We start from the raw sequence: 24,219 nt of genomic DNA on the forward strand, positions 1-24,219 counted from the left end.
GATTAGTGATCATCTATATTTCTATTAAACTCATAAACTATCAAACTGAATAAAATCACTAAAAAATAGTTAAACTTCGTGAACGGAATGACCATTATATAGTTGTCAAATGGGTCAAACCCGTCCGTTATACCTACTCCGCAATGGAAAAAAGCACTATGACCAGCAGAAAATATGTTCCACGTATTCCACATGAGTAAATATTATGTCTGAATGGCATATACCTTGCTTGAATTCGCATTATCCATAATTTCCGTCATGTATTTTATCAGGGATAATTTAGCTAATATTTTTATTTTCTGGATTACATGTTCTTTCCCGTACCCATTATTTCACGTCTACATATTTGAAAACAAATAGGAAAATTGAAACTAAATTTAAATATTTTAATTTTATGTTCATGTACTTGTTATTTGATATTTGAAAGTATGTTATGAATTTCACAATCTAAATCGTCCAGAAATTAACCCTTACTTAAATTAGTGAGATTTTGAGAATTAAATATAACTATCAATTTTTAAATATAATAATTTAAATGGTTATAAAACCTGCTTAAAACTTGTTAGAGACAAATGAAAATATTTAGGAGTGAGCGTAATTCATGTTTTGTTGTTTTCTGTCCCATTTTATCTACCCGTTCGTAATTGTCCGTTGCAGTATGGTACATATTCAATATGGGGTAGTTTTATATTCTTGAAATAGAAATGTGACAGAAATAAAACATAAATTCTTGAATTTCTGTTTGGGACAAACACAAATATAATTCATAATATATTTATATATCATATCATATGATAAAAATATTAGAAAATAGTTGACCTATTTATTCTTATTATTTGATATATGGTCCATTTATATTGGATTACATTTCTTTGTTTTAGTTTTTTCTTAAATATTATAGGACATAGTTTAATGTTTTTTCTTTTTCTTTTGAACATTTTTATGTTAGATAAATTGAAAATATGTTACATAATATATTGGAAGTATTAATTTATTTTAATTCTAACATGACCCTAGATTTTATTTTATTTTAAAAATTATATTCGCGTCTTGTTTGTCTCCTTCCATCCCATTTCAGTCTCATTATTCTTTTCTCATTTCCTCAAAAATCATATTCCCAAAATATAGCACACAATCGCGTAATAGTTTGATTCAAAACAATATAATGTATTTGATGAGAAAAAAAATTTCTTTGAAACATTCAGTTAATAGAATCACATATACATGCATGTCGTGTCAGTTAACATTATTTATCTCTTATTTGGTACATGCAGCATGATTATGCTAGATAAGCAGAAGAAAAACAACGTATTAAAAATAAAGTTTTATTTTATAAGTTGTAATATTCTTTTGGACCAACACATTTATGCTTTGAGTTTTATTTGTGAGATATTTAGAATCACAAATTTTATCTGAGTTTTAAGTGTGGCATAAACTAATTAAATACAATGTGAGAGATATATATTTGAAAGGTTGCAATCTTCCCAATTATTTTAAAAATATATTTGAAAGATAGTTATGATAATAATGTCAATATTTTAAAAATACACCAACAAAAAAAACTAAAAACAAACTCAAAGAATAAAATAAGTATAAGAGGGGTCTGAAATTCTATAACATTGAAGTCTGAAAGGTCAATTTAGTTATCCAAATTTTATGATCACTAATATAATAATTTTCACTTTAAGACCAAAACTAATTGACAATAGAATTGTTGGATATATTAGTGTGTTAAATTAAATTTGGAAGTATAAAAAATTACAAAAACTATAATTGGATATATGAAGATTTAGTTGAATGACTCGCCAAAGAAAAAAGCTTGATCAGGGAGGGGAAGTCATATTCAACATTGTGGACATCATCGAGACATGCAATTTCATGTTACCTCTGAAAGATATATTTGTTTCTCCTCTTTTCCAGTTCACTGCAAAATTCATTATGATTTGAGAAAATATAAAAAAGAAATGAATCACACTAATGATTTAATACCAATAGGCTATGTGTAACAATATAATCGTAGATTGTTAAAAAAAAAATCATGCATCAAAAGTACACTATATATTATAATTAATGTATATATAAGTATTAACATAAAAAAACTGTAACTATTCAAAAGAATAGTAAGAGAAAATCAATTATAACTACTTAATTGTTTCACAACATTCATATTTTAGAAGTTATACAGTCTTGACTTTTATGTTTCACATGTTCTTGTAGAGTTTCAAATCTGAAACATTATAAGATTATGAAAAATAAAAGTCAAAAAATTTAAAACTCAAAATATGGATGCTGGAAAAAAAATTTGTGAACGAACGAAACTAAAGACTTCGACACGTCTTATATAGAGAGATGAAGATTAATATATTTTAGGATACTAACAAAAAGATTTTGGTAGTTATTTTAGATTTCCTCATTTAGTTTTGGAATATAAGTTTTAGAAAAAGGAAAATCATAAATATTGTTTACGCAGATTTCTCACAAAAATATAATCAAATTAAATTTTTATACATATATACAATTTTGAATTTAATTGCACGATTTTAATAGAGACAGATTTAAATTATTTCTATAAACAAATTTAGATGATTTTGTGTCTTTGTGTCTTAGGTAACATCAAAATCAGAAATTATTGTTTCCAGATATATCTCCAAATAGGAAAAAAGATGGCTAGCTACATGAAGTATAGAAGAATGCATGGTCAAACATGCCAAGTATAATATTGTATCCTCAACTACACGAAGTATATGTATTGCATGACCACATGCATGAACTATCTGACGTTATGTGGTCAACACCATAGACATACAATCCGGTACACCGGTCGAATGATTCTGGCGAAGACCGACGTTGACTCCGGCGTTGACCAACATTGACCAAAAAAATTATATTTTAATTTTTTATATTAAACAAAATAATAAATTATTATATTAAATTATTTATGGTTTTTCATGATTAGAAAACATATTCTATTCAATATCCAATTATTTATATAACTCTAATGTATTTTTGCTTATAATTAGTTACTTTTTATTTTTAAAGCTAAAATAATAGTTAAATAAAAATAATTAATAATTATTTTCAAAATATATATAGATTTTATCTTGATTTTAGGATATGTTTGCAAAAGGATATAGAATAAGAGGATTATTTCAAATGCCCTTATATTATATATTGAAAATAATTATGTATCTTTAATTTTATCTGTTAAAAGTAAATAATATTAATTTTTTTGTTATTGTTTACATGTTATTAGGAGTAAGTAATTTTTTTTATACCAAAGAGTATCTAAAATTTTGTATACTCTTTACCATGAAAATTTTAAAGTAAAGAGTCATATACTCAAATCTTTTGCATATTATTTTTTAATGAAAGTAGTTGAATTTGATTTTATTGATTCTTGTAGTATTTAAAATTTAATAATTTGATGATCAGAGATTTATATATATAAAATCATTAATAATTACATATTTTACATATATATATATATATATTTCTTGAAAATATTGATTAATGATTTTATTTAACTATTATTTTAGCTTTAAAAATAAAAAGTAACTAATTATAAGAATGAATAGATTAGAGATATATAAATAATTAGATATTGAATAGATTAGGTTTTCTAATCATGAAAAACCATAAATAATTTAATATAATAATTTATTATTATTTTTTTCAAAAAAAAAATACATTTTTTGTCAATGTTGGTCAACGCCGGAGTCAACGTCGGTCTTTGCCGGAATCATTCGACCGGTGTACTGGATTTTATGTCTATGGTGTTGACCACATAACGTCATATAGTTCATGCATGTGGCCATGCAATACATATACTTCGTGTAGTTGAGGATACAATATTATACTTGGCATGTGTGACCATGCATTCTTCTATACTTCATGTAGCTAGCCATCTTTTTTCCCTCCAAATATATCATCAAATGAAATATTTTTACATATATACAGTTTCGAATTTATTGCCCAAATTAAATATGTACATAAATATCGGAATTATGGTTTCCTTAAATTGTTTAAACGAAAATACTTACTCTGTTTTTTAATTTGTTTCGATTCTGTTTGGATACAGGAGTATGAAAAACAACTCCGAACAATTAATACATGACCCGAACACAATCAATCCGGGTAACAACAGGATCCACGCGTTTTTACATAATTAGTAAAGGCTTACATAATTAGTAATTAGTAAAGACTTAATTTGCGTGAATATGAAGACATAAATATATATTTGTTTTCCTTTATTATTGTTATTCGTTTTTTATGGTATACAATATCTTAGTAATTTTTCAACATTAGTGATATACGAAATTTTGGTAATCTTTGATTTTACATAATTAGTAAAGGCTTAGTTTGCGTGAGTATAAAGACGTAAATATATATTTGTTTTCTTTTATTATTGGTATTCGTTTTTTTTATGGTATACAATATCTTAGTAATTAATTATAGTAGTAGTTGATATTTCTTATGTAGATGAATTATGTAGTAGTCGATTATTGGACCACTGTATTTATTACGGAACTTGGTAATGAGTTATTGGATATTACACGTTTGGGCCACTCGTGGTACCACTAAAATTCAAATGCCGAGACTTTGTTGAGTGAAAAAGACTTTGTTTGTTTATATCTATACTATTAATACTATTAATCTGACTCCGGATAAATTATATATGATCCGAATTAATTACACCCGGGTCAGAGAAGGATCTGAGATTTTTACATTCCAAATTTACTTCAATGTCCTTCTTGTATGCTTTTTTATTTATTCAGGGTCATTTTATGTCATATTTTCTAATGTTTCATTTTTGCCTTGAAAAAGTGCTTCCCTTTTAATAGTATAGATTGCGATGTATAGATATAACTTTCTTCCATAGTGCGTTTTCTTCGCGTTAAATAATGGTGTACTTTTTGCTTTTCCTTGAATTGATTTGGGGAGAAGACCGGCTTCCTACTCATAAATAATCATATATATAAAAGTAAGATTTCACTCTCTCCTTATTGGTCCACTTGGCAATTCAACTTTAACCAAAATTTTTTTTATATTAAATCACAAATTAAAACACATTTAATCTTCACATTTAACTCACATTTTCATACAAAACTGAAATCATATAAATTATGCATTAACTTTATTTCTCCACTCAATTATATTTAAATAAATATTAAATGAGAATTGTAACTCTTATTGTTCTAAATAATTTTCCATCACTTCTCTTCCTATAAATACTCATTCTCTTAGTCTCTCATTCTTTCATTCTCTCATCATTTTCCACTATAACTCTTTTTATTTTTTGTGTTTCTTTTGTTATTGTTGTTGTATGAGTTAAAAAATTCAATTCAAATATCATTGAGTTTGTATGATATGTATATCATACATTGTTTACTTTAATGTTTTAAAAGGTTTATCTCTATTGTCTATATTAGATTAACATCTAATAAGTTATTATTATCATACTCTTCTACAATATTCACCACACAATAAGTCATGAAGTTGAAAATATTCATCTCTAATTCTCTATTATGTACTCTGATTATCTCACATATTCATGTATCATTTTTAATAATTTGTAAAGATCAATATAATAATATTTAAAGATCAATAAATTTCAATTTATAAAGTCTATTTTGTATAAAGTCTATAAACTCTATTTATAAACTCTATTTTGTTTTGTGATCCAAGAGATAAATATGTAAAGATCAATATAATATTTATTTTTTTAAAAATTTGAGGTTTTTGAAAACAAAAAGAACTTCAATTAAAAAAATTGGTCTTTGTGATATAAGAAAAATGAAAAAATTATCCCAAAAATAAATTATATTTAACTGGAAATAAAATATAGAAAACAATATAATTTAACATCATTTAACTAAATCCTCCAAAGATGAAACCATTAGTATGAAATCTAGCACTATAAATTAAATTGATGAGTAAAAAACAAAAAAAAAAACCAAAATGATAGAAGTTCTCCTTGGGGTTTTCAAAAATATTTAGATTGAAGTTCATAAAATTTTATAAGAAAACTAATTTAGTTTGTCACTTCAAAAGTAATATTTTCAATTTGAAAATTATGTGTGATTGTTGAGTTTATATCAACAAAACAACCAAATCATGTGTAAGTTAAATTTTGAGCCCCTTAGTATTCCTTTTCCTTAAATCAAAACAAATTAAAATATTTATTTATCTTAAATCACATATTAAAAACATTTAATCTTGACATTTAACTCACATATTAATATAAAATTGAAATCATATAAATTATGCATTAACTATATTTCTCCACTCAATTGCATTAAAACAAATAATAAATTAGAATTGTAACTCTTATTTTTTAAAATATAATTTTTTAATCACTTCTCTTCATAATTCATATAAATACTCATTCTCTTATTCTCTCATTCTTTCATTCTTTCATTCTTTCATTCTCTCATCATTTTCCACTATATCTCAATTTTTTTTTTGTGTTTTTTTGTTATTGTTGTTGTATGGGTTAAAAAAATTAATTCAAATATCATTGTAAACACGTAATTCTAAATTTTAGTTTTAAAGTTTGTATGATATGTATATCTTACATTGTTTATATATATATATATATATATATATATATATATATGTGTGTATAAATAAGGTTTCACTCTCTCCTTATTAGTTCATTTAGCATTTAATTTCTAAAAGAATCATATTTATTTTTAATTCAATAAAAATATAATAATGTACATTACTCTATACTTTAAATCCACACTTTACTATTAAATTGTAACTGAAATTACATAAATTATGAATTGACTATTTTTTCATTCATTTTTATTCAAACACACTGTAAATTATAATTAGCTCTTCTATTTAAATAATTTTAGAAATTTAAATTTCATCCCTTGAAATCCTGTAAATAACTATTCTCACATCATCATCCACCATATCTCACATTCTAAATATTTTCTTTGTTTTGTTTATGTTCTTGCATAGGTTCAAAACTCATGGTAAGAGTGTGATTATATATTTTGTTAGATTTATCTTATATTTTGTTCAATTTATTTCTTTGTTTTTATGTATTTATTTCTTCCTTCTTTGTCTTCTTATTATTTTCAGTTTTCAATTACATATATAATAAAATTTTGGTGGCTGTAAGAAAATTTATCGATGCAGATTCAACAACACTAATTTCGATCAAAGCTCAATGAAGAAATCAAGCTAAAGAAATCATCTTCATTCATGTATATTTATTTTATTTTCTTAAAGTATGTAATATTTTAACAAAATAAACTATTATAATAGAATTATTAAATCAAGTTTTTTAACTCTCTCTTGCCTCCAAAAAATTTGTAGTACATTTTTTGGTATACTCATCATTATATTTAATTTTTATGACCCAAAATATACTTATATAAAGATCATTATAATGTTTATTTAATTCAAAATTTTGTAATTTAATGATTTTCTATATAAATTTTTTTTTTGATATTCTATTTCCAAAATTTTACTACAAAGAGGAAATCATTAGAATTTAACCTAGCAATATAGCTTAAATTAAAGTGAATATAAAAGAAATTAAAAATTAAATTAATCTTTGGGATTTTTTATTGCATTACATATAATTTTATAGGTAATATATTTAATTGATACTTTAAAAAATAATTATGCAATTTAATTATTAAATGTTTTAGGTAAATTTTGAATATCATAGTAAATTTCTATTTTTATCATTAACAATATTTTTTAAATAGCTGGTATATTTTAATATTATATGATTTGAATAAATAAAGTGTATTATTGACATTTAAGAAATTTGTTTGTTATATATGTATTTTTAGGAAGAATTTCAAAAATACATCTTTTTCAATACCACTCTTCAGAAATAGCATTCAAAAAACCTTTATTAAAAAATTCTTTTCAGAAATTTTTCATAATTTTATGATTATTATAACCTAAAATAATTTAACATAACTAATATAACAACCAGCACATATGCGCGGGATATTAACTAGTAATAGTAAAAAAAACTCTATGAGTAAGTGAAAACATTGGTGGCTTTTTGCTTCATTCCTTTTTTCTCTGTCTTCATGTGAACAAGTTCGCAGAAATCTGTGGTTTCCTTTACTTTCTTTCGTCTAAATACACACACACATAATTATTTAGAAAAAAAGAATCCTAAATCCCGGTCGTGCGTACTGCCACTTGGTTTTCCACCCGACAATGATTTGGCAGATGTTTTGTTTTGTGTTATCAATCTACCAAAAAGGTCATAATCATTACCACCCACACTCACCTTGGTATGAGAAGTGTTTTTTTGAAGGTGCCCTTCTTAAGCTTTTCTTGACTACTTATACTACAAAAACAGGAAGCAGTGTTGCAATAGTTTCTCCATATTAATCCTCTAGGAGTTATAGTGAAGGAGTTATATAAGAGAATTGAAGAGTTCTTGATCACTACTGTTATTGTGTCAAAAAGGAGCTCTAGAAAGCAAAGGGTTGGTTCCTTTGATTTGATGGATCCAAGACAACTACGATCTTGTTCATCATCTTACGTGTCAACGAGAATTGAAGAAGAGAAGGTGATAACTAGGTGTTGTAGTGATTGCAAGACCACCAAGACACCAATGTGGAGAGGTGGACCAACTGGTCCCAAGGTCTCTTCTTCTACCTTCAATCATTGTATTCTTGACTTTGTTTTATCTTAAGATGATTTAAGAACTAATTTTTGTTTTGTGGTGGAACTTTCAGTCACTTTGCAACGCATGTGGGATCAGATTCAGGAAACAGAGACGATCAGAGTTATTAGCTATTCGTATTATTCATAGCCACAAAGTCTTAGACTCCAAAAAGATAAAACCAAAATCATCGTCATTATCATCATCACATGGTGGCGTGGCTGTTAAGAAACAAAGATATCTAAAGGAGATAGAACAAGCCGCTTTATGTCTACTGTTATTGTCTTGTAGTTCTGATTTGGCCTGAGAAAAAAAAAAAAACAGAGTATCTCTCGCTGAAACACACAGTTTTGTCCTCTGTTCTACGTTCATCTTGGGTCACTCTTTGAAGGATATGAATAATATAAATTTTAACGAAACTTTGTGTCAAAATTCAGATCCGTAGAGATCGTAAAAATTCTCAAATGTATTTGAAATAAATTGGAGCATTTTGGTTTGGGCTTTGCAATAATTGCATTGGCTTTGTGATAGCATCCCTTCTTCACTTATGGTTTATGCTTGTAACATGAAGCAAACCTATGAATTCGAAACAGTGTTGTGAAATTTAGTTAACCAAACAGAACTGGTTGAGAAAGTGATACAATGTTAATATGTGCATGTTTAGCTCGACGGGTTGTAGTCTCACCCAAAGCTTAGTTTTGACCACAACCCCATCAGATGTTAGCTTGTGGCTGTACTTACACACCAGTGAATGTTTGACAATATCTACCTCACTAAATTTAAATTTTGAGTTGTATTACTTTTTTTTTTTTTTTTTTTTGTGAATAACTAATGCTTGTTCATCAATTTAGTACACCTTGATACAACTTGACTTGGGGGAGGGGTAATAGACATTGTCAAACTTCCGGTAGTGTATATAGAAGAACCCTATAGTTTTTAATTTCATTAACACTTATATCATTTTCAATATTTATTTCATATTTTTGTTACTATTTACTATAAACGTTTGTATAGATATTTTTTTTACAATATATTTATGTTAATTCCTCATTTTAGAAGAGGACCTATAGAGATGAGGTGACTCATTTTCTTAACCTATTTTTTTCTTGTTATAAATAATAACCTCTCTCTCTTAACGCACTATTCATCTTTGAGAGAGAGAGACAGAAGTGATTTCCTGTTCATCAGAAATTCCCGTTTTTGTTTTATAAATAAATAGTTTCCTACTTTGTTTAGATTTGCTTTATTTTTTGTCGTTTTATCTTCTTTTGGTTTGTCGACTAAGATATAAATATATATATCTTTTATACACCATCTTTATACAGAAAAATCATCTTTAATCTCGTTTGCTTTGAATAGATTAGCCATTGAATTGAGTCTTCTCCAAAGATAGAGTAATCTCTTCGCCGATTTATCCTCATAGTTAAGGATTGCAGAGGACCTCATCTCTAGGTAGGCGGAGCTTTTACTTGGAGCTTAAGTTGAATTCAAAATTTAATTATCAAGGTAAATTCGTTTTTTTTTCAGCGGCCGAATCTGTAGAAGAAAAATCTCATGAACATGTTTCAAGGCTTAATCATATTTACCGGTGTTAAGTTTTTCCGATCCATCAATTCTTAGACAGTCAGAAGAATGGAGAAAAACCAAAAAGGACTCGACTGCGTTTTCCATGTTACACGTTTTGCTTTACGTGACGTCTAGTGTATTGGGTTCATGTAATTGAGCTTAAATATGCTTGTATCATGTTATATTTGCCATGATGGGCTTCTTTAATACAAAACGATTAGACGACATATCTGTATTCATCATAATAAAACAATATGTTATGATATTCACTAAAAATACGTTTTGGAATATATAATACCTAAATTTAATATATGAATTCAACTAATTTTAGGTTATTTAATAAAATAATTAAATTGTTAACAAAAAATAACATTTTCTAGAAAATCATAACTCTTTTTGAAAAACTCATTATTTATATAAAAGTTTAACTATAATGGTCGAGAACAATAAATATTATAATTGTTATATATGCTTAGGTACATATATATGTGTTATATTTTTAATACATATATATATGAAATTTGCACATAATATCTTATGATAAAATTTACATATTTTTGACAATTTATAATAATAATAATAATAATAATAATAACAATAATAATAATAATAAATATCATAAAAATAATCTGAGAAGCAATTGATTACTTTTTATAATATTAGAATCTTTAAGGCATATTTATATATACTTGATATAAAATAAATAAAGTACATAACATATTCTAATCTATTTACAAATTGATTAAGTACATAAATTTTAACTTTAATAAATATTTGAATTATGTAAGTTATTTTTGTTGGATAAAAATTACGAAATAATATATAATTTTAGATAAATAATGTGATGTTTAATTCAAAATTTTTAATAACTAAATTAATATAGCGTATGTTGACAAGACACTGGTGATATTTATGGAGCTCTAAAAACTCCTAAAGCAAGAGACTTCAAACCAGTTAATAAATTATTTCACTTCCGAGTATTATTTACCTTCGCCAGTATTATTTACGAGAATGTGCCACTACTTTCTAATCTCTCTCACCGACATTAACTAATCAATTTTATTATTTACACACACACAAAAGTAAAAAAAGGTTAATGACTTTTGTGATTATGTATCTCTTAATTTATATACTAGAAAACAAGGGGATATTATGCTACACACGTATAAATATCCAGTTTATAACAGTTCTATTTTTTTGTAGAGTGGTTCAAAAAGTCAGTTTCTTTGTCAAATATCAATTTTGTCTGAGTGTGTAATATAAGTGCAAATATTCCTATTTAGTTGATACATTGCTTATTTTTTTTTGGTAGGAGCTGATACATTGCTTATATAGCTGATATATCTAGACTTTTTGGATTTTAGAAACGCTATGCTTTATTTTTGGAAAAAAAAGATCTGAAATCATTAGAGAGAAGGTTCTAAACTCTATTATTATGCAATTTATTTAAAAAATATTTTGCTTTTTATTTTTATTGATTATGTCTGAGTAATCTGTTTGTTAGGTTTAATGTTTCTCATTAGGGATTACATGGTTTGTTAAATTGATTATTGATTGGGATTCATTATATTCTTGTTCTTCATCTTAGGTTATTCTTAACATTAATTCTTGATTGATCACCTAGAAATAATAACTTAGGATAATTAATTGATATGATAATATAATTAATTTTCCTGATAATTAATTGATTAATTGGTTTTATTAGGAAAATCAATTGTATTCTCATATCAATTAATTATCCTAAGTTATTAATTCTAGGTGATCAATCAAAAATTACTGTGAAGAACAACCTAAGATGAAGAATAAGAAGATAATGAATCTCAATTAATAATCAATTTAACAAACCATGTAATCCCTAATGAGAAACCCTATCCAACATAGCTAGAACCTCACCTTCAATACCCATATGTCTCATAGCAATCAAATCAAGCGTTCTAGTAGGCTTAATATCAACTCCAATCTGACCATTGTAGAAAAATGTATCATACTCATCTCAATCCTCTAAAGCAGGCCTATTGATGTGTTCATGTGACTCAAATTCCTTCCTAATATCATAATTCCATTTCCTATGAAGGTGGATTCTTTTACCTTCTAAATTAGGACAAGGAGGGCAATATGGAACTCTAGGAGCTGGAGGAGTGGTCATTGATGGCTAGGCATCACTCGCCGAAGCTAACAGTGGCTGACGGCGCTGCTGGGTGGAGGTGGAAGCTCAGCTGTTGGCTTTATTTGCCCGTTTGTTGCCTGACATCTCACCAAACTGGGAAATTGACACCGGAATCAAAAAGAGGAGAGAATTCTGAGTGAGTTAGAGACAAAAATTACCCAAATCCATGAAGAAACAAAGCCGTCAAGGTTAAAAGGAAAACCCTCATTTTCATCGGTGTCGAGCGACACCATTAGTAGTGTCGGTTGACACCAATCCAATTTCGCAAATAGGGTTTGGTTCGGTCCACTTCTTTCCTTCTTTCCTGATGCCCAATAACAAATCTATATTTCTCAAGCCCAATATCCCTTTTGTTTGTCTTCGGTCCATTACCAGTGTTGACCGACACCTAGGTGGTGTCGGTCGACACTCACCTCTGGTTCACGTTTTCCACTGAAACAATTAGACTCAAAACTAAAAATTAATATGTTAGTCAAATAAAAAACAAAAAAAACAAACAAAAATAATTAGTTCCTACCAGTGGGTTATCTTCCACTAAGCGCTTGTTTTAAGTCATTAGCTTAACTTGGCAACAAATTAGACTGAAAGTGCATCATCCAAACGCACAATGTGTTCGTCTGGTATCTTGGTTTTCACCCAATAGTGCTTCTCTCTCTGTCCATAAATAGTAAATTTCTCGCATTTGGAGTTGAGTAACACAATAGCTCCATATGGTTGAATCTCCTAGATGGTGAAAAGACCAGACCAACAAGAACAAAGCTTACTGGAAAACAACTTCAAGCGAGAGTTAAATATGAGAACTTGATCATTAGGCTCAAAGTTTCTGGAGATGATCTTCTTAACATGATAAGCTTTAGTTCTCTACATCTTAGAGTTCTCAAATGCAACTCATCCAACTCATTCAGCTTAATCAACCTCCTCTCTGAAGCAATTTTAGAATTAAAATTCATCAACTTAACAGTCCATGCTGCTTTGTGTTCAAGCTCCACTGGAAGATGACATGTTTTCCCATAAAGCAGATGAACCAGAGTAGTGCCGAGTGGTGTCTTATACACAGTCTGATATTCCCAAAGTGCATTGTCTAACTTTGCAACCCAATCTTTCCTTGTCACACCTACTGTCTTCTCAAGAATCTCCTTAATATGATGGTTGGAAACCTCAGCTTGACCACTAGTCTGAGGATGATGTGGAGTAGCGACACGATGTTGAACTCCGTACATCTTCAAAAACTTGTCAAAAAATTTATTAATAAAATGTTTACCTCCATCACTTATAACAATCCGAGGCACTCCCAACCGTGGGAAGATGATGTTCTTAAACAGCTTAAGAATCACAACAGAATCATTCTTAAGACTTGCAATCGCCTCCACCCACTTAGATACATAGTCAACAGCTTCAAGAACGTATTGGTTCTTTTAAGATGAAGGCAATGGTCCCATAAAATCAATGCCCCAACAATCAAAAACTTCAACCTCAAGGATGAAATTTTGTGGCATCTCTATCATTTACTAATATGTCCCCTTCTCTGAAAAGCATCACAGTGGGAAACAAACTCATGAGCATCCTTAAAAATTGCCGACCATCAAAACCAGGCTTGAGGAACCTTAAGAATTATCTTAAATGTAGCAAAGTGTCCAGCATAATCTGATCAATGGCAATGAAATAGCATATTCGGAACCTCAGTCTCAGCTAGACATCTCCTAGAAACCCCATCAGAATAATGCGTGTACAAATATGGCTCATCCCAATAGAATCTTCTAAGTTCTCTCAAGAACTTCTTCTTAGCATAGCCTCTGAACTTGTCTGCCTCTACCTCTGCAGCAAGATAATTTGCTTTATCGGCATACCACGATTGATTGGAAGCAACGACAACAACCATATCCTCATTAAATGTCCAATCCGTCTCTGTAGGTGACGAGTGTCGACTGACATTGGTAGTGCTGTCGATCGACACTAAGGAATTGTGTCGATCATAAGTGTCGAGGTTAGGATTGGTAGTTCGACATTGGTCCTTCTTGGAAAGTGTGTCGGCCGACACCACCTGGGAAAATCGACAATCTCGACTACTCTTCACAAAATAAACTTGAGAACCAACATCAACGAAGTAAATATTCTCTTTTGGAAGAGAATCATGGATTGGAACGTCGTCATATATCCTAATCCATGATAGATGTTCAGCAACTCTGTTATTAATCCCTTTCTTGTCTCATACTTCGATATCAAATTCTTGAAGAAAAAGAATCCATCTAAACAACTTTGGCTTGACATACTTTTTTCTGCATCAAATATATTAGGCAGCATGATCTGTATGAACTATCACCTTCGATCCAACCAAGTAAGTGCAAAACTTCTCAAATGCGAACACTTCTATCAACAACTCCTTCTCTGTTATTACATAATTTCTCTGAGTATCATCAAGTGTCCTATTAGCATAATAGGTAACATGAAGTTTCTTATCCTGCTTCTGTTCCAGCACAGCTCCAACAGCAAAATCACTAGCATCACACATTACCTCAAAAGGCAAATCCCAATCCGGTGGTTGTACAATCAGATCACTCACTAGCTATTGTTTAATCCGTTCAAAGGCTAAATGGCATTCATCGATAAACTCGAACTTAACATCCTTACTGAGTATGTCCAAGAAAATTCTGTTAGATTAAACGGAAACAAAGAGATAAGATGAGATGAGATGAGAGTGAAATCAGCAAAGAGAATGAACAAAAGACTAGTTTCCTTAGTGTTAATATTACAAGGTGGCTATAAGCCTTTAAATAGATAAAAACATTAGGGCTACTCCCTTACATGCGACACACTAGTTTGATAGGGACACAAAGAGAGAGAAATGCTAACCCCTAGAGTGAAAGCGACCTGACTTGGTCTCCCAAGAGGATACCAAACCCGTGACTCTCATCTTCCTTCTCTTCTAACAGCTTCAAGGAAGTTCTCGATCCTTCTCTTGGGCCTTAGATCATTGTGGCCTCTTCTTCACTCCATGGGACATGGTAAGACTCGGCTCCTTAACTCACTTGTACGGACGACCGTACGGACACCTCCTAGCTTAATCGATCCTGATCAATACTCCCCCTCAAGCTTAGCCAAATGAAATGACTAAGCTTGGAACTCGTGAAGAATCACCTCGTTAAAAACCTTAACATAGAAAACCACATGGGACAAACCATGTTAAGGAAAAGAGTGTCATTACCACAAGTTAGGAGAGTGCCTCATGGTCGTGTAGGATCTACAAGTCCAAGCTTGCTATGAATGTATTCACAAACTTGAGGACTCGCAGCCTTGGTGAAGATGTCCGCTAATTGATCTTTGCTAGGTGTATGGCATGGTAAGACTACTCCTTCTTCGATCTTTTCTCGAACCTTGTGGCAGTCTACCTCAATATGTTTGGTTCTCTCATGGAATACCGAGTTGGTGGCGATGTGTATTGCAGCGTTGTTGTCACAATGCATGGTGATCGGATTCGACTCCAAGATCCTTGAGAAGAGCTTTGAGCCAGATTAATTCATTGGTGAGCTTCTTCATGACCCTATATTCGGACTCAGCACTCGAACAAGAGACAACCTTCTGCTTCTTTGACTTCCAAGTCACTAGATTGCTGCCTATAAATGTACAATATTTGGTTGTTGACCTCCTATCCATCGTATCGCGAGCGTATTCTGCATCGCAATGCCCTACAAGCTCTGTGTTGTTATTCTTTCCCATCCAGATACCTTGGCCAGGACTTCCCTTAAGGTAGTAAAGAATCCTCTCCACCGTGTTCCAGTCGAAATTCGTCGGTGCTTGCATATGTTGAATAACTTTGTTCACTACATAGCATAAGTCTGGTCTTGTGATCGAAAGATAGATCAGTTTTCCCACAAGCCGACGGTATCTCCCCACATCTTCATATGGCTCAGCTAACTTGCTAACCGGAGCATTTGGCGTCTTCTTCATCTCCCCTTTCGCTTGACCTGGTAGCCCTCTTCAAGCGGAGTAGAGACCGGTTTGGCGCCAAGCTTACCTGTTTCTTGTAAAAGTTCAAGTGTATACTTCCTTTGAGAGAGAAACAACCCCTCCGGAGAGCGAGAGATTTCAATCCCAAGAAAGTATTTGAGCTCACCAAGATCCTTAATATCAAAAGTGGAATTAAGAAGAGCTTTAGTTGTAGAGATACCGTCCTTATCATCGTCGGAGATGATTATGTCATCGACATAGACAAGAACCACTACACGACCACCATTGGTACGAAAATTAAACAAAGTGTGATCGGCCTCAGAATTCTTGAAGCCATGGTTGCGGAGTGTGGAGCTCAGTTTATGGTACCATGCCCTAGGAGATTGTTTTAAACCGTAGATAGCCTTCCTAAGTCGGAGAACCTTGCCCGGAGCTATAGTATCCTCCAAGCCCGGAGGGCGATGCATATAGACCTCCTCTTCAAGCTCCCCCTGAAGGAACGCATTCTTGATATCCATTTGCCATAAGTCCCATGATAAGTTGGGCGAGAGAAAGAACGACTCGAACCGTGTGTAACTTGGCGACCGGAGCAGACGTGTCCGTATATAGTCAGTACCGTATGTTTATGTGAAGCCACGGGCCACCAACCGAGCTTTGTAACGTTCCACGTCACCATTACTCAAGTACTTGATAGTGAACACCCACTTGGAGCTCACAGCTTTCTTGCCTTGTGGAAGATCTGCCTCGTCCCAAGTATGATTACGAGTCATGGCGCCGTGTTCATCATCAATAGCATCGAGACAAACCTTATATTGTTTGGCTTCTTCATACGTAGTAGGAAAAAACTGAGCATCAATCTTGCCAAGGAACGCAGCATGATATGGAGAGACAAGGTCAAGCGAACATACAGCCTGGATAGGATGAGTCACCGCCTGGTTGTTATAATAGACACGCCGATCCTTTAACCGTTCACTGCGCCGAGGTTGTTGACACTTCAACCGTTCACTACGCCGAAGTTCTTGAGAACCTGCGTGTGTGGTCGAGTCCGATGTGGGCACCAGATCCACCTCATTGATACTGTTGTCATGGTCCGGTTCGGAGCTGATGGTGTCATGGGCCGGTCCGGTGTTGTCATTGGTCGTATTGTCATCTGATGGTGTTGTAGTGACACGATCTGAAGATTGTGTTTGAACTGCTTCCTCCTTTGGTGGGGATTGAATCAGACTCCCGGAGTCGGTATGGCTTCTTGTCTCGGTATGGTTCGGTGGTGTAGACGTAATGCCAAGATGATCAAGAAGGAACCGCAGGTTGGTCGCCCTGTCGCTTGTAGATTGAGTCAAGTCCTTTAAACCTGTCCAATATTTGTTCTCGTAGTATCCTTGGGTTTCAAGAAATTTCACATCCCGGGAGATGTACATACGACCATGGACCGGATCATAACACTTGTAACCCTTTTGTGTGGTGGAATAGCCTATGAACATGCTCTTATTGCTCTTTACATCAAGCTTACTCCTTTGTTCTCCTGTTACTAGCACAAAACACACACAACCAAACACTCGTAAGTGATCTAAGGATGGTTTAGTCTTAGTGAGTACCTCAGATGGTGAGAGATCGTTTAGGATTCTAGTTGGTGTGCGATTGATGAGGTAGCACGCTGTCATCACGGCATCTGCCAAAAATCTTTTAGGCACATTCATATGAAACATCATCGATCTCGCCACCTCCATGAGATGCCGGTTCTTTCGTTCCGCCACACCGTTTTTGTTGTGGAGTGTAAGGGCAGCTTGTTTGTTGTAAAATGCCATGTTGAGTGAGATGTTCTTTAAGTTTGTGACTTGTATATTCTCCTCCATTGTCTGATCTTAGTACCTTTATCTTAGCATTGAAATGATTAGTGACATAATTTTGAAAATTGATGAAGGCATCATACACACGGTCCTTTGAGGGTAAGAGAGTAATCTAAGTATATTTTGATTTTTCAATAAAGGTCACAAAATACTTGTTGTTATCTCTAGATAAGCATGGTGATGTCCACACATCAGAATGTACTAAATCAAAACAATTTTCATAAATGGTAGAAGACTTTGGAAAAACAGTTCTACAATGTGTTCCTATGATACAAGACTCACAACTAGAACAATCAAATGAAACATTAGGCAACAACAATCCAAGAGCACGAGAATGAGGGTGACATAGCCTAGCATGCCACATAGCACTATTATTAGAAGCAAGACAAGAGGTAAGCGATATAGAAGAAGAAAGACTTGGTGAAGTTTTCTCTAAAACATAAAGATCTCCACTTGCATCCCCTTCTCCAAGGATCTTTCCAGTCTTAATATCCTGAAAATGTACACTGTTAGGACCAAATATAGTATAACAGTCTAAATCTTTGGTAGCCTTCTTAACAGATAAAAGATTAGATGTGAACGTTGGCATATAGAATGCCTTAGAATCTTTTTCAAACAATTTTAGGTTACCAATTCCTTTTACGGGTACACGGTCTCTATTGGCAATGATAACATTCCCAAGGGCCGGTTCAATATGGTCAAGCAGACTCGGTTTACTAATCATATGGTGAGAAGCCCCCGAGTCGATGACTAACGTTTTACTTGGTTTAGAAGCAAAAAAAGTGTTACCGGATTCTTTTAAAGCCGCAATGGACCGTGAGGGCCTTCATCAATTTTTAAAATTATGTCACTAATCATTTCAATGCTAAGATAAAGGTACTAAGATCAAACAATGGAGGAGAATATATGTTGGTACCATAAATTAAGCACTACACTGCTTAGGAGAGGGTTTCGCAAATCAGAGGCAGATCACATTCTCTTCACATTACCAAGTGACAAAGGTATTGTAGTCATTCTAGTATATGTTGATGATATCATCATAACTGGAAGTGACAAGGTAGGTATTCAAGAAACTAAAGACTTTCTCAAGTCAGTCTTAGACATTAAAGATCTTGGAGAGCTTAAATATTTTCTTGGGATAGAGGTATATCGGTCTAATGAGGGATTGTTCTTATCACAAAGGAAATATGCTCTTCTTATTAGCAAAAACATTTTGGAACTCCTTTGTAGTATCTTTAGAGCTTCTTCACAGCTCCACACACTTCATAAAAATTGGCTTCTTCCTCCAAGTATTTCCATTCTTCTTAGTTCTTCACGACTTGATTTCTCTTCTTATGGATCTCTTTGCTTTATCTTGTGTTTCTCATTAGAGTGTTCACACATGTCTCCTCTCCTTTAAACCTTCATCATGAGATTTAAAGAAAAAATTTAAAGTACATGTTGTGGGGTTTTAAGAAAACACTTAACAAAACTTGAGAAACCAAATAAAGAATTAAGATAACTAAGGTAATGAAAAATACTATATTTATTTTAAGAAAAATATTTAAAAAAACGAATTTAAAATATTTTAAAAAATATTTTTTAAAAATGAATTTAAAATATTTTTAAATAAATATAGAATTAAATAAATTCAAAATTGAAATTGAAATTTTAAAACTTGAATTAAGATGAATTTAAATTAATTAAAAGATAGAGTTTAGAGGGTAGCTTTTTAAAGTAGAGATGTGGTTTGAATCATCTTTTGGACCACTCTCTTGACTTGGTCATAGCTTGGGCCATGTCTTGAGTCTTGAAACCTTTTGCCTAGAAGATCTCAACTAGTGCACATTCAATCAGCTCTTAACAACTTTGACACTACCACACATGCTTTGGAGCTGATTCATCACCTTCCACCAGCTTTCCTCTCCACTAGATCTTCCACCATAGTCAACTCCGGTCTGCTTCCTCCGGTCAGCCTCTCTGGACTGCCATGTTCAAGTCATCCGGCTTAGTACTATGGTTGGGCTTGTCTGCGGTCTCTGAAGCTTGATGGCCATTGGTTCTAACTCCAAGCATTGATGATGCGCCGGAATGATATATGCCCACTGAATCGGGCATAACTTTTGAACGGCTGCTCGGATTGATATGATTTCACTTCCACTGGAAAGACGACTCTATGGTCTGGAACTTCTGTGAAGAACGCGGAAGCTGAATCGCAGTTAAAGGCTTTCGTACGAGTCGATCTTTGAGACGTTTCGGCAGAGATTTTGCTTGTTGCCGAGAATAGAGTAACCAGAACTTGTAACTTAGTAACTGAAGGTGTTTGTAACCAGAACAAGAGTTTAGTAACCAGAATGAGAGTTTTAGTAACCAAGAGTGAGAGTTTAGTAACCAAGAATGAGAGTTTAGTAACCAAGAGTGAAAGAGTGTCTGAGTGTTTAGTGTTTAGTAAACAGAATGAGCAAAGGAATTGAAGCAGCTCCCCTTTAAGGACTGACTTCAAGACACCATAAACCTCCAACAAGTAGATTCACAGTTCTCCCTTGTGGATTTCATGACTACTCCAAACTGAAACTTCAAACTGCCTTAATAACCTCCATATAGAGTATCTACTCCAATGGCTTCAAGAACAGCTTCAAAATGCCATCTTTGTGGCTTCTTTTGCAGAATTGAATACTAGCAGCTCAGATCTCGAGCCTGCTCTGATACCATGATTGTTGTACGGACGTACTGACGGTGTGTGTGTGGGTTCTCATACTCTCCCTCAAGCTTGATCGATTGAGATCATCGATTAAGCTTGGACTCATGAACACCCACCTCATTAAAAACCTTAGTATAGAAAACCACTTGGGAAAAACTATACATAAGGGAAAAGAGTGTAGGTGCCATGTTAGGGATATTCATGGCGGAGTAAGGTCCTTAAGACCGAGCTTAGAGTGAATGTACTCACATACTTGTGGACTGGCTGCCTTGGTAAGGATATCAGCTAGCTGTTCGGAGCTGTTGGTGTGACATGGTAGAGTAACACCAAGTCACACCAAGCTGTATCTGTTCTCGAAAACCTTGTGGCAATCAACTACGATGTGTTTTGTCCTCTCATGAAACACCGAGTACGTGGCTATGTGAATGGCTGCTTCATTGTCACAGTGCATCGTGATAGGCTTTGAAGACTCAACTTCAAGATCCTTCAGTAATGCTTTCAACCACATCAATTCAGTAGTCAGTTTCCTCATGGCTCTATATTCGGCTTCAGCACTCGATTGTTACACCACCTTTTGTTTCTTGCTTTTCCATGTTACTAGGTTGCCTCCTAAGAATGTGCAATATCCAGTGGTAGATCGACGATCCTCACGATCTCCGGCATAATCAGCATCACAACATCCCACCAATTCCATGTTTTTATTCCTTCTCATCCAAATGCCTTGTCCCGGTGAACCTTTGATGTACTTGAGGATCCGATTCACCATGTTCCAGTGATGTCTAGTTGGGTGCTGCATGTATTGGCTCACCTGGTTCACAGCAAAACAAATATCAGGTTGAGTAATGGTAAGATATATGAGCTTACCCACTAGTCGCTGATATCTTGTAACATCTTCGAATGGAGCCGCATCAAGCTCCCCCTTTCCTCCTGTCTTATAGTTTTTTTCAAGTGGTGTTGTTACTGCCTTTGTTATTCTCCAGTTTCCAGTTTATTCTCTCATGACTCAATCTAAGCTTAATGTTATTCTTATGGCAAATATATGTGAAGTCAAGAAGTGACAAGAAGGGTGTGTACAAACCTTCAAGATTGGTTTTCATTCATTATTCAAGCCAATCTTGAGGGGGAGAAAGGTGTCAACAACCGTCATGGAGCTCTAGAAGCAGTTTGAAGCAATCAAGTTCAAAGGAGTGCTGGACTGGGATCAAGAAGTCATTAACAATAAAGAGGAGACCCATGGGGAAGAAACTCAAGTGGTGGTGCAAAGATTGTCTCAACCAACACATTTCAACAAGGAAGATCAAAGGCTATCTCTAAACCCTTAAACTTTTTCTATATATTTAATTCATTAACCTCATTTGAATCAGATTAGTCATGCATATAGTGAATTTTCATGCTTAGAATCTGAATTTAGAGAACAAATAGGTTGCGGTTTTAGAGAATTGCCTTGTGTTAAAACAGATTATTAATGTTTAGTTTGTCATTTTAAGAATTGAATTTAGGAATTAAATTCATGATTAAAATCTGAAGTTTAACTTGTTGAATTTTTGAGTTTATAAACTGAATATTAAACCGGATTTAGCCTAATTTAAAATTAAATTTACATGTTTAAAATCTGAGTTTTAGTCATATATTAAAATGAATTTAGACTCAGTAAAAGCTAGCTGATATCCTTACCAAGGCAGCCAGTCCACAAGTATGTGAGTACATTCACTCTAAGCTCGGTCTTAAAGACCTTACTTGGCCATGAATGTCCCTAACATGGCACCTACACTCATTTTCCCTTATGTATAGTTTTTCCCAAGTGGTTTTCTATACTAAGGTTTTTAATGAGGTGGGTGTTTGTGAGTCCAAGCTTAATCGATGATCTCAATCGATCATCGATTAAGCTCTTGGTGATTGCTTTCAGACAAGAAGCCATACCAATTTTTATTGATCAGGATCGATTAAGCTAGGAGGTGTCCGTACAGTCGTCCGTACAAGTGAGTTAAGAGGCCGAGTCTTACCATGTCCCATGGAGTGAAGAAGAGGCCACAATGATCTAAGGCCCAAGAGAAGGATCGAGAACTTCCTTGTAGCCATTAGAAGAGAAGGAAGATGAGAGTCATGGGTTTGGTATCCTCTTGGGAGACCAAGTCAGGTCGCTTTCACTCTAGGGATTAGCATTTCTCTCTCTTTGTGTCCCTATCAAACTAGTGTGTCGCATGTAAGGGAGTAGCCCTAATGTTTTTATCTATTTAAAGGCTTATAGCCACCTTGTAACATTAACACTAAGGACTCTAGTCTTTTGTTCATTCTCTTTGCCCATTTCACTCTCATCTCATCTCATCTTATCTCTTTGTTTCCGTTTAATCTAACATGGTATCATAGCAAGTTTTTCGATCTACTACTCTCTAAACTCACTCTTATTCTTTATACTCTCTCAATTATTCTCAAATCTACATAATCTTTCTTTATTCTCTAGTAATCTTGTCATTTCTCACCATGGAGACCACAAAACCGATAGTTACTCTGGTGGTGCTCAAAGGTGCGAATTACCTGTTGTGGAAAAGAACCACAAAGACCGCTCTTACTGGCCGGGGACTATGGATTCACGTTGAGACGGACCAACTCCCCAAGAAAGCCAGCAAGGAAGACAGAAAAAAAGAAAAAGAAGAAGACAAGGAGGCTGAACTTGAAAAGGAAGTGAAGTGGTTCCAAGAAGATCAGACCGTGCTTGCCATTCTTCAGAATTTGCTTGACGCACCCATCCTTGAAGCCTACTCCTACTGCGAGATGGCAAAAGAGTTATGGGACACGCTAGTGAACGTGTACGGGAATGTGACCAACCTAACCCGTGTGTTTGAAGTCAAAAAGGCTATCAACAATTTGCATCAAGAAGACTTGGAGTTTACAAAGCATTTTGGCAAGTTTCGGTCACTATGGGCTGAGCTTGAGATGCTTAGACCAAGTACAATCTATCCTGATCAAGAAATTCCTCACTGACTTCACACTGTCTGGCGGTTTTAGACATGTCGTCACCTCAATCTTTGTGCGGTCGACCTCTATACCAGCTTCTGAAACCCGGTGCCCAAGCACAATACCATCTCTCACCATCAAATGGCAATTTTCCCAATTAAGAACCAAATGCGTCTCCTCACATCTAGCAAGAACTTTAAAGAGATTATCTAAGAAATTTTTTAATGAAAATCCATAGACTGAAAAATCATACATGAAAACCTCAATGTAATCCTCAATCATGTATGTGAAGATAGACATCATGCATCTCTGAAATGTCATAGGAGCATTACAAAGACCGAAAGGCATTCTGCGGTATGCAAAAGTATCATAAGGACAAGTGAAAGTGGTCTTCTCCTGCTAATCGGGA

The 24,219-nt window shown here is 33.1% G+C and overlaps 2 protein-coding genes and 1 long non-coding RNA gene across 3 annotated transcripts; 2 read left to right on the forward strand and 1 right to left on the reverse strand.

Annotated features, from left to right (window-relative positions):
* Nucleotides 1-8,348: 8,348 nt before the first annotated feature.
* GATA23 (GATA transcription factor 23) lies at nt 8,349-9,069 on the forward strand. Its single transcript, XM_010495643.3, has 2 exons — nt 8,349-8,629; nt 8,724-9,069. Exons 1-2 carry the CDS (start codon nt 8,489-8,491, stop codon nt 8,955-8,957), a joined length of 375 nt encoding a protein of 124 aa, XP_010493945.1. The 5' UTR covers nt 8,349-8,488; the 3' UTR covers nt 8,958-9,069.
* Nucleotides 9,070-9,964: 895 nt separating this feature from the next.
* LOC147919259 (uncharacterized) lies at nt 9,965-10,541 on the forward strand. The gene is made up of 2 exons (XR_015592197.1): nt 9,965-10,102; nt 10,178-10,541. It is a non-coding gene; the product is annotated as an uncharacterized LOC147919259 (long non-coding RNA).
* A 2,618-nt stretch (nt 10,542-13,159) lies between these two features.
* Nucleotides 13,160-13,603, reverse strand: LOC147919260 (uncharacterized). The gene has a single exon (XM_087503911.1). It carries the CDS (start codon nt 13,601-13,603, stop codon nt 13,160-13,162), a length of 444 nt encoding a protein of 147 aa, XP_087360037.1.
* Between the last annotated feature and the right edge of the window lie 10,616 nt (nt 13,604-24,219).

This window comes from Camelina sativa, chromosome 20, assembly GCF_030686135.1.
Source record: "Camelina sativa cultivar CO46 ecotype springtype chromosome 20, ASM3068613v1".
Taxonomy (NCBI): Eukaryota; Viridiplantae; Streptophyta; class Magnoliopsida; order Brassicales; family Brassicaceae; genus Camelina; species Camelina sativa.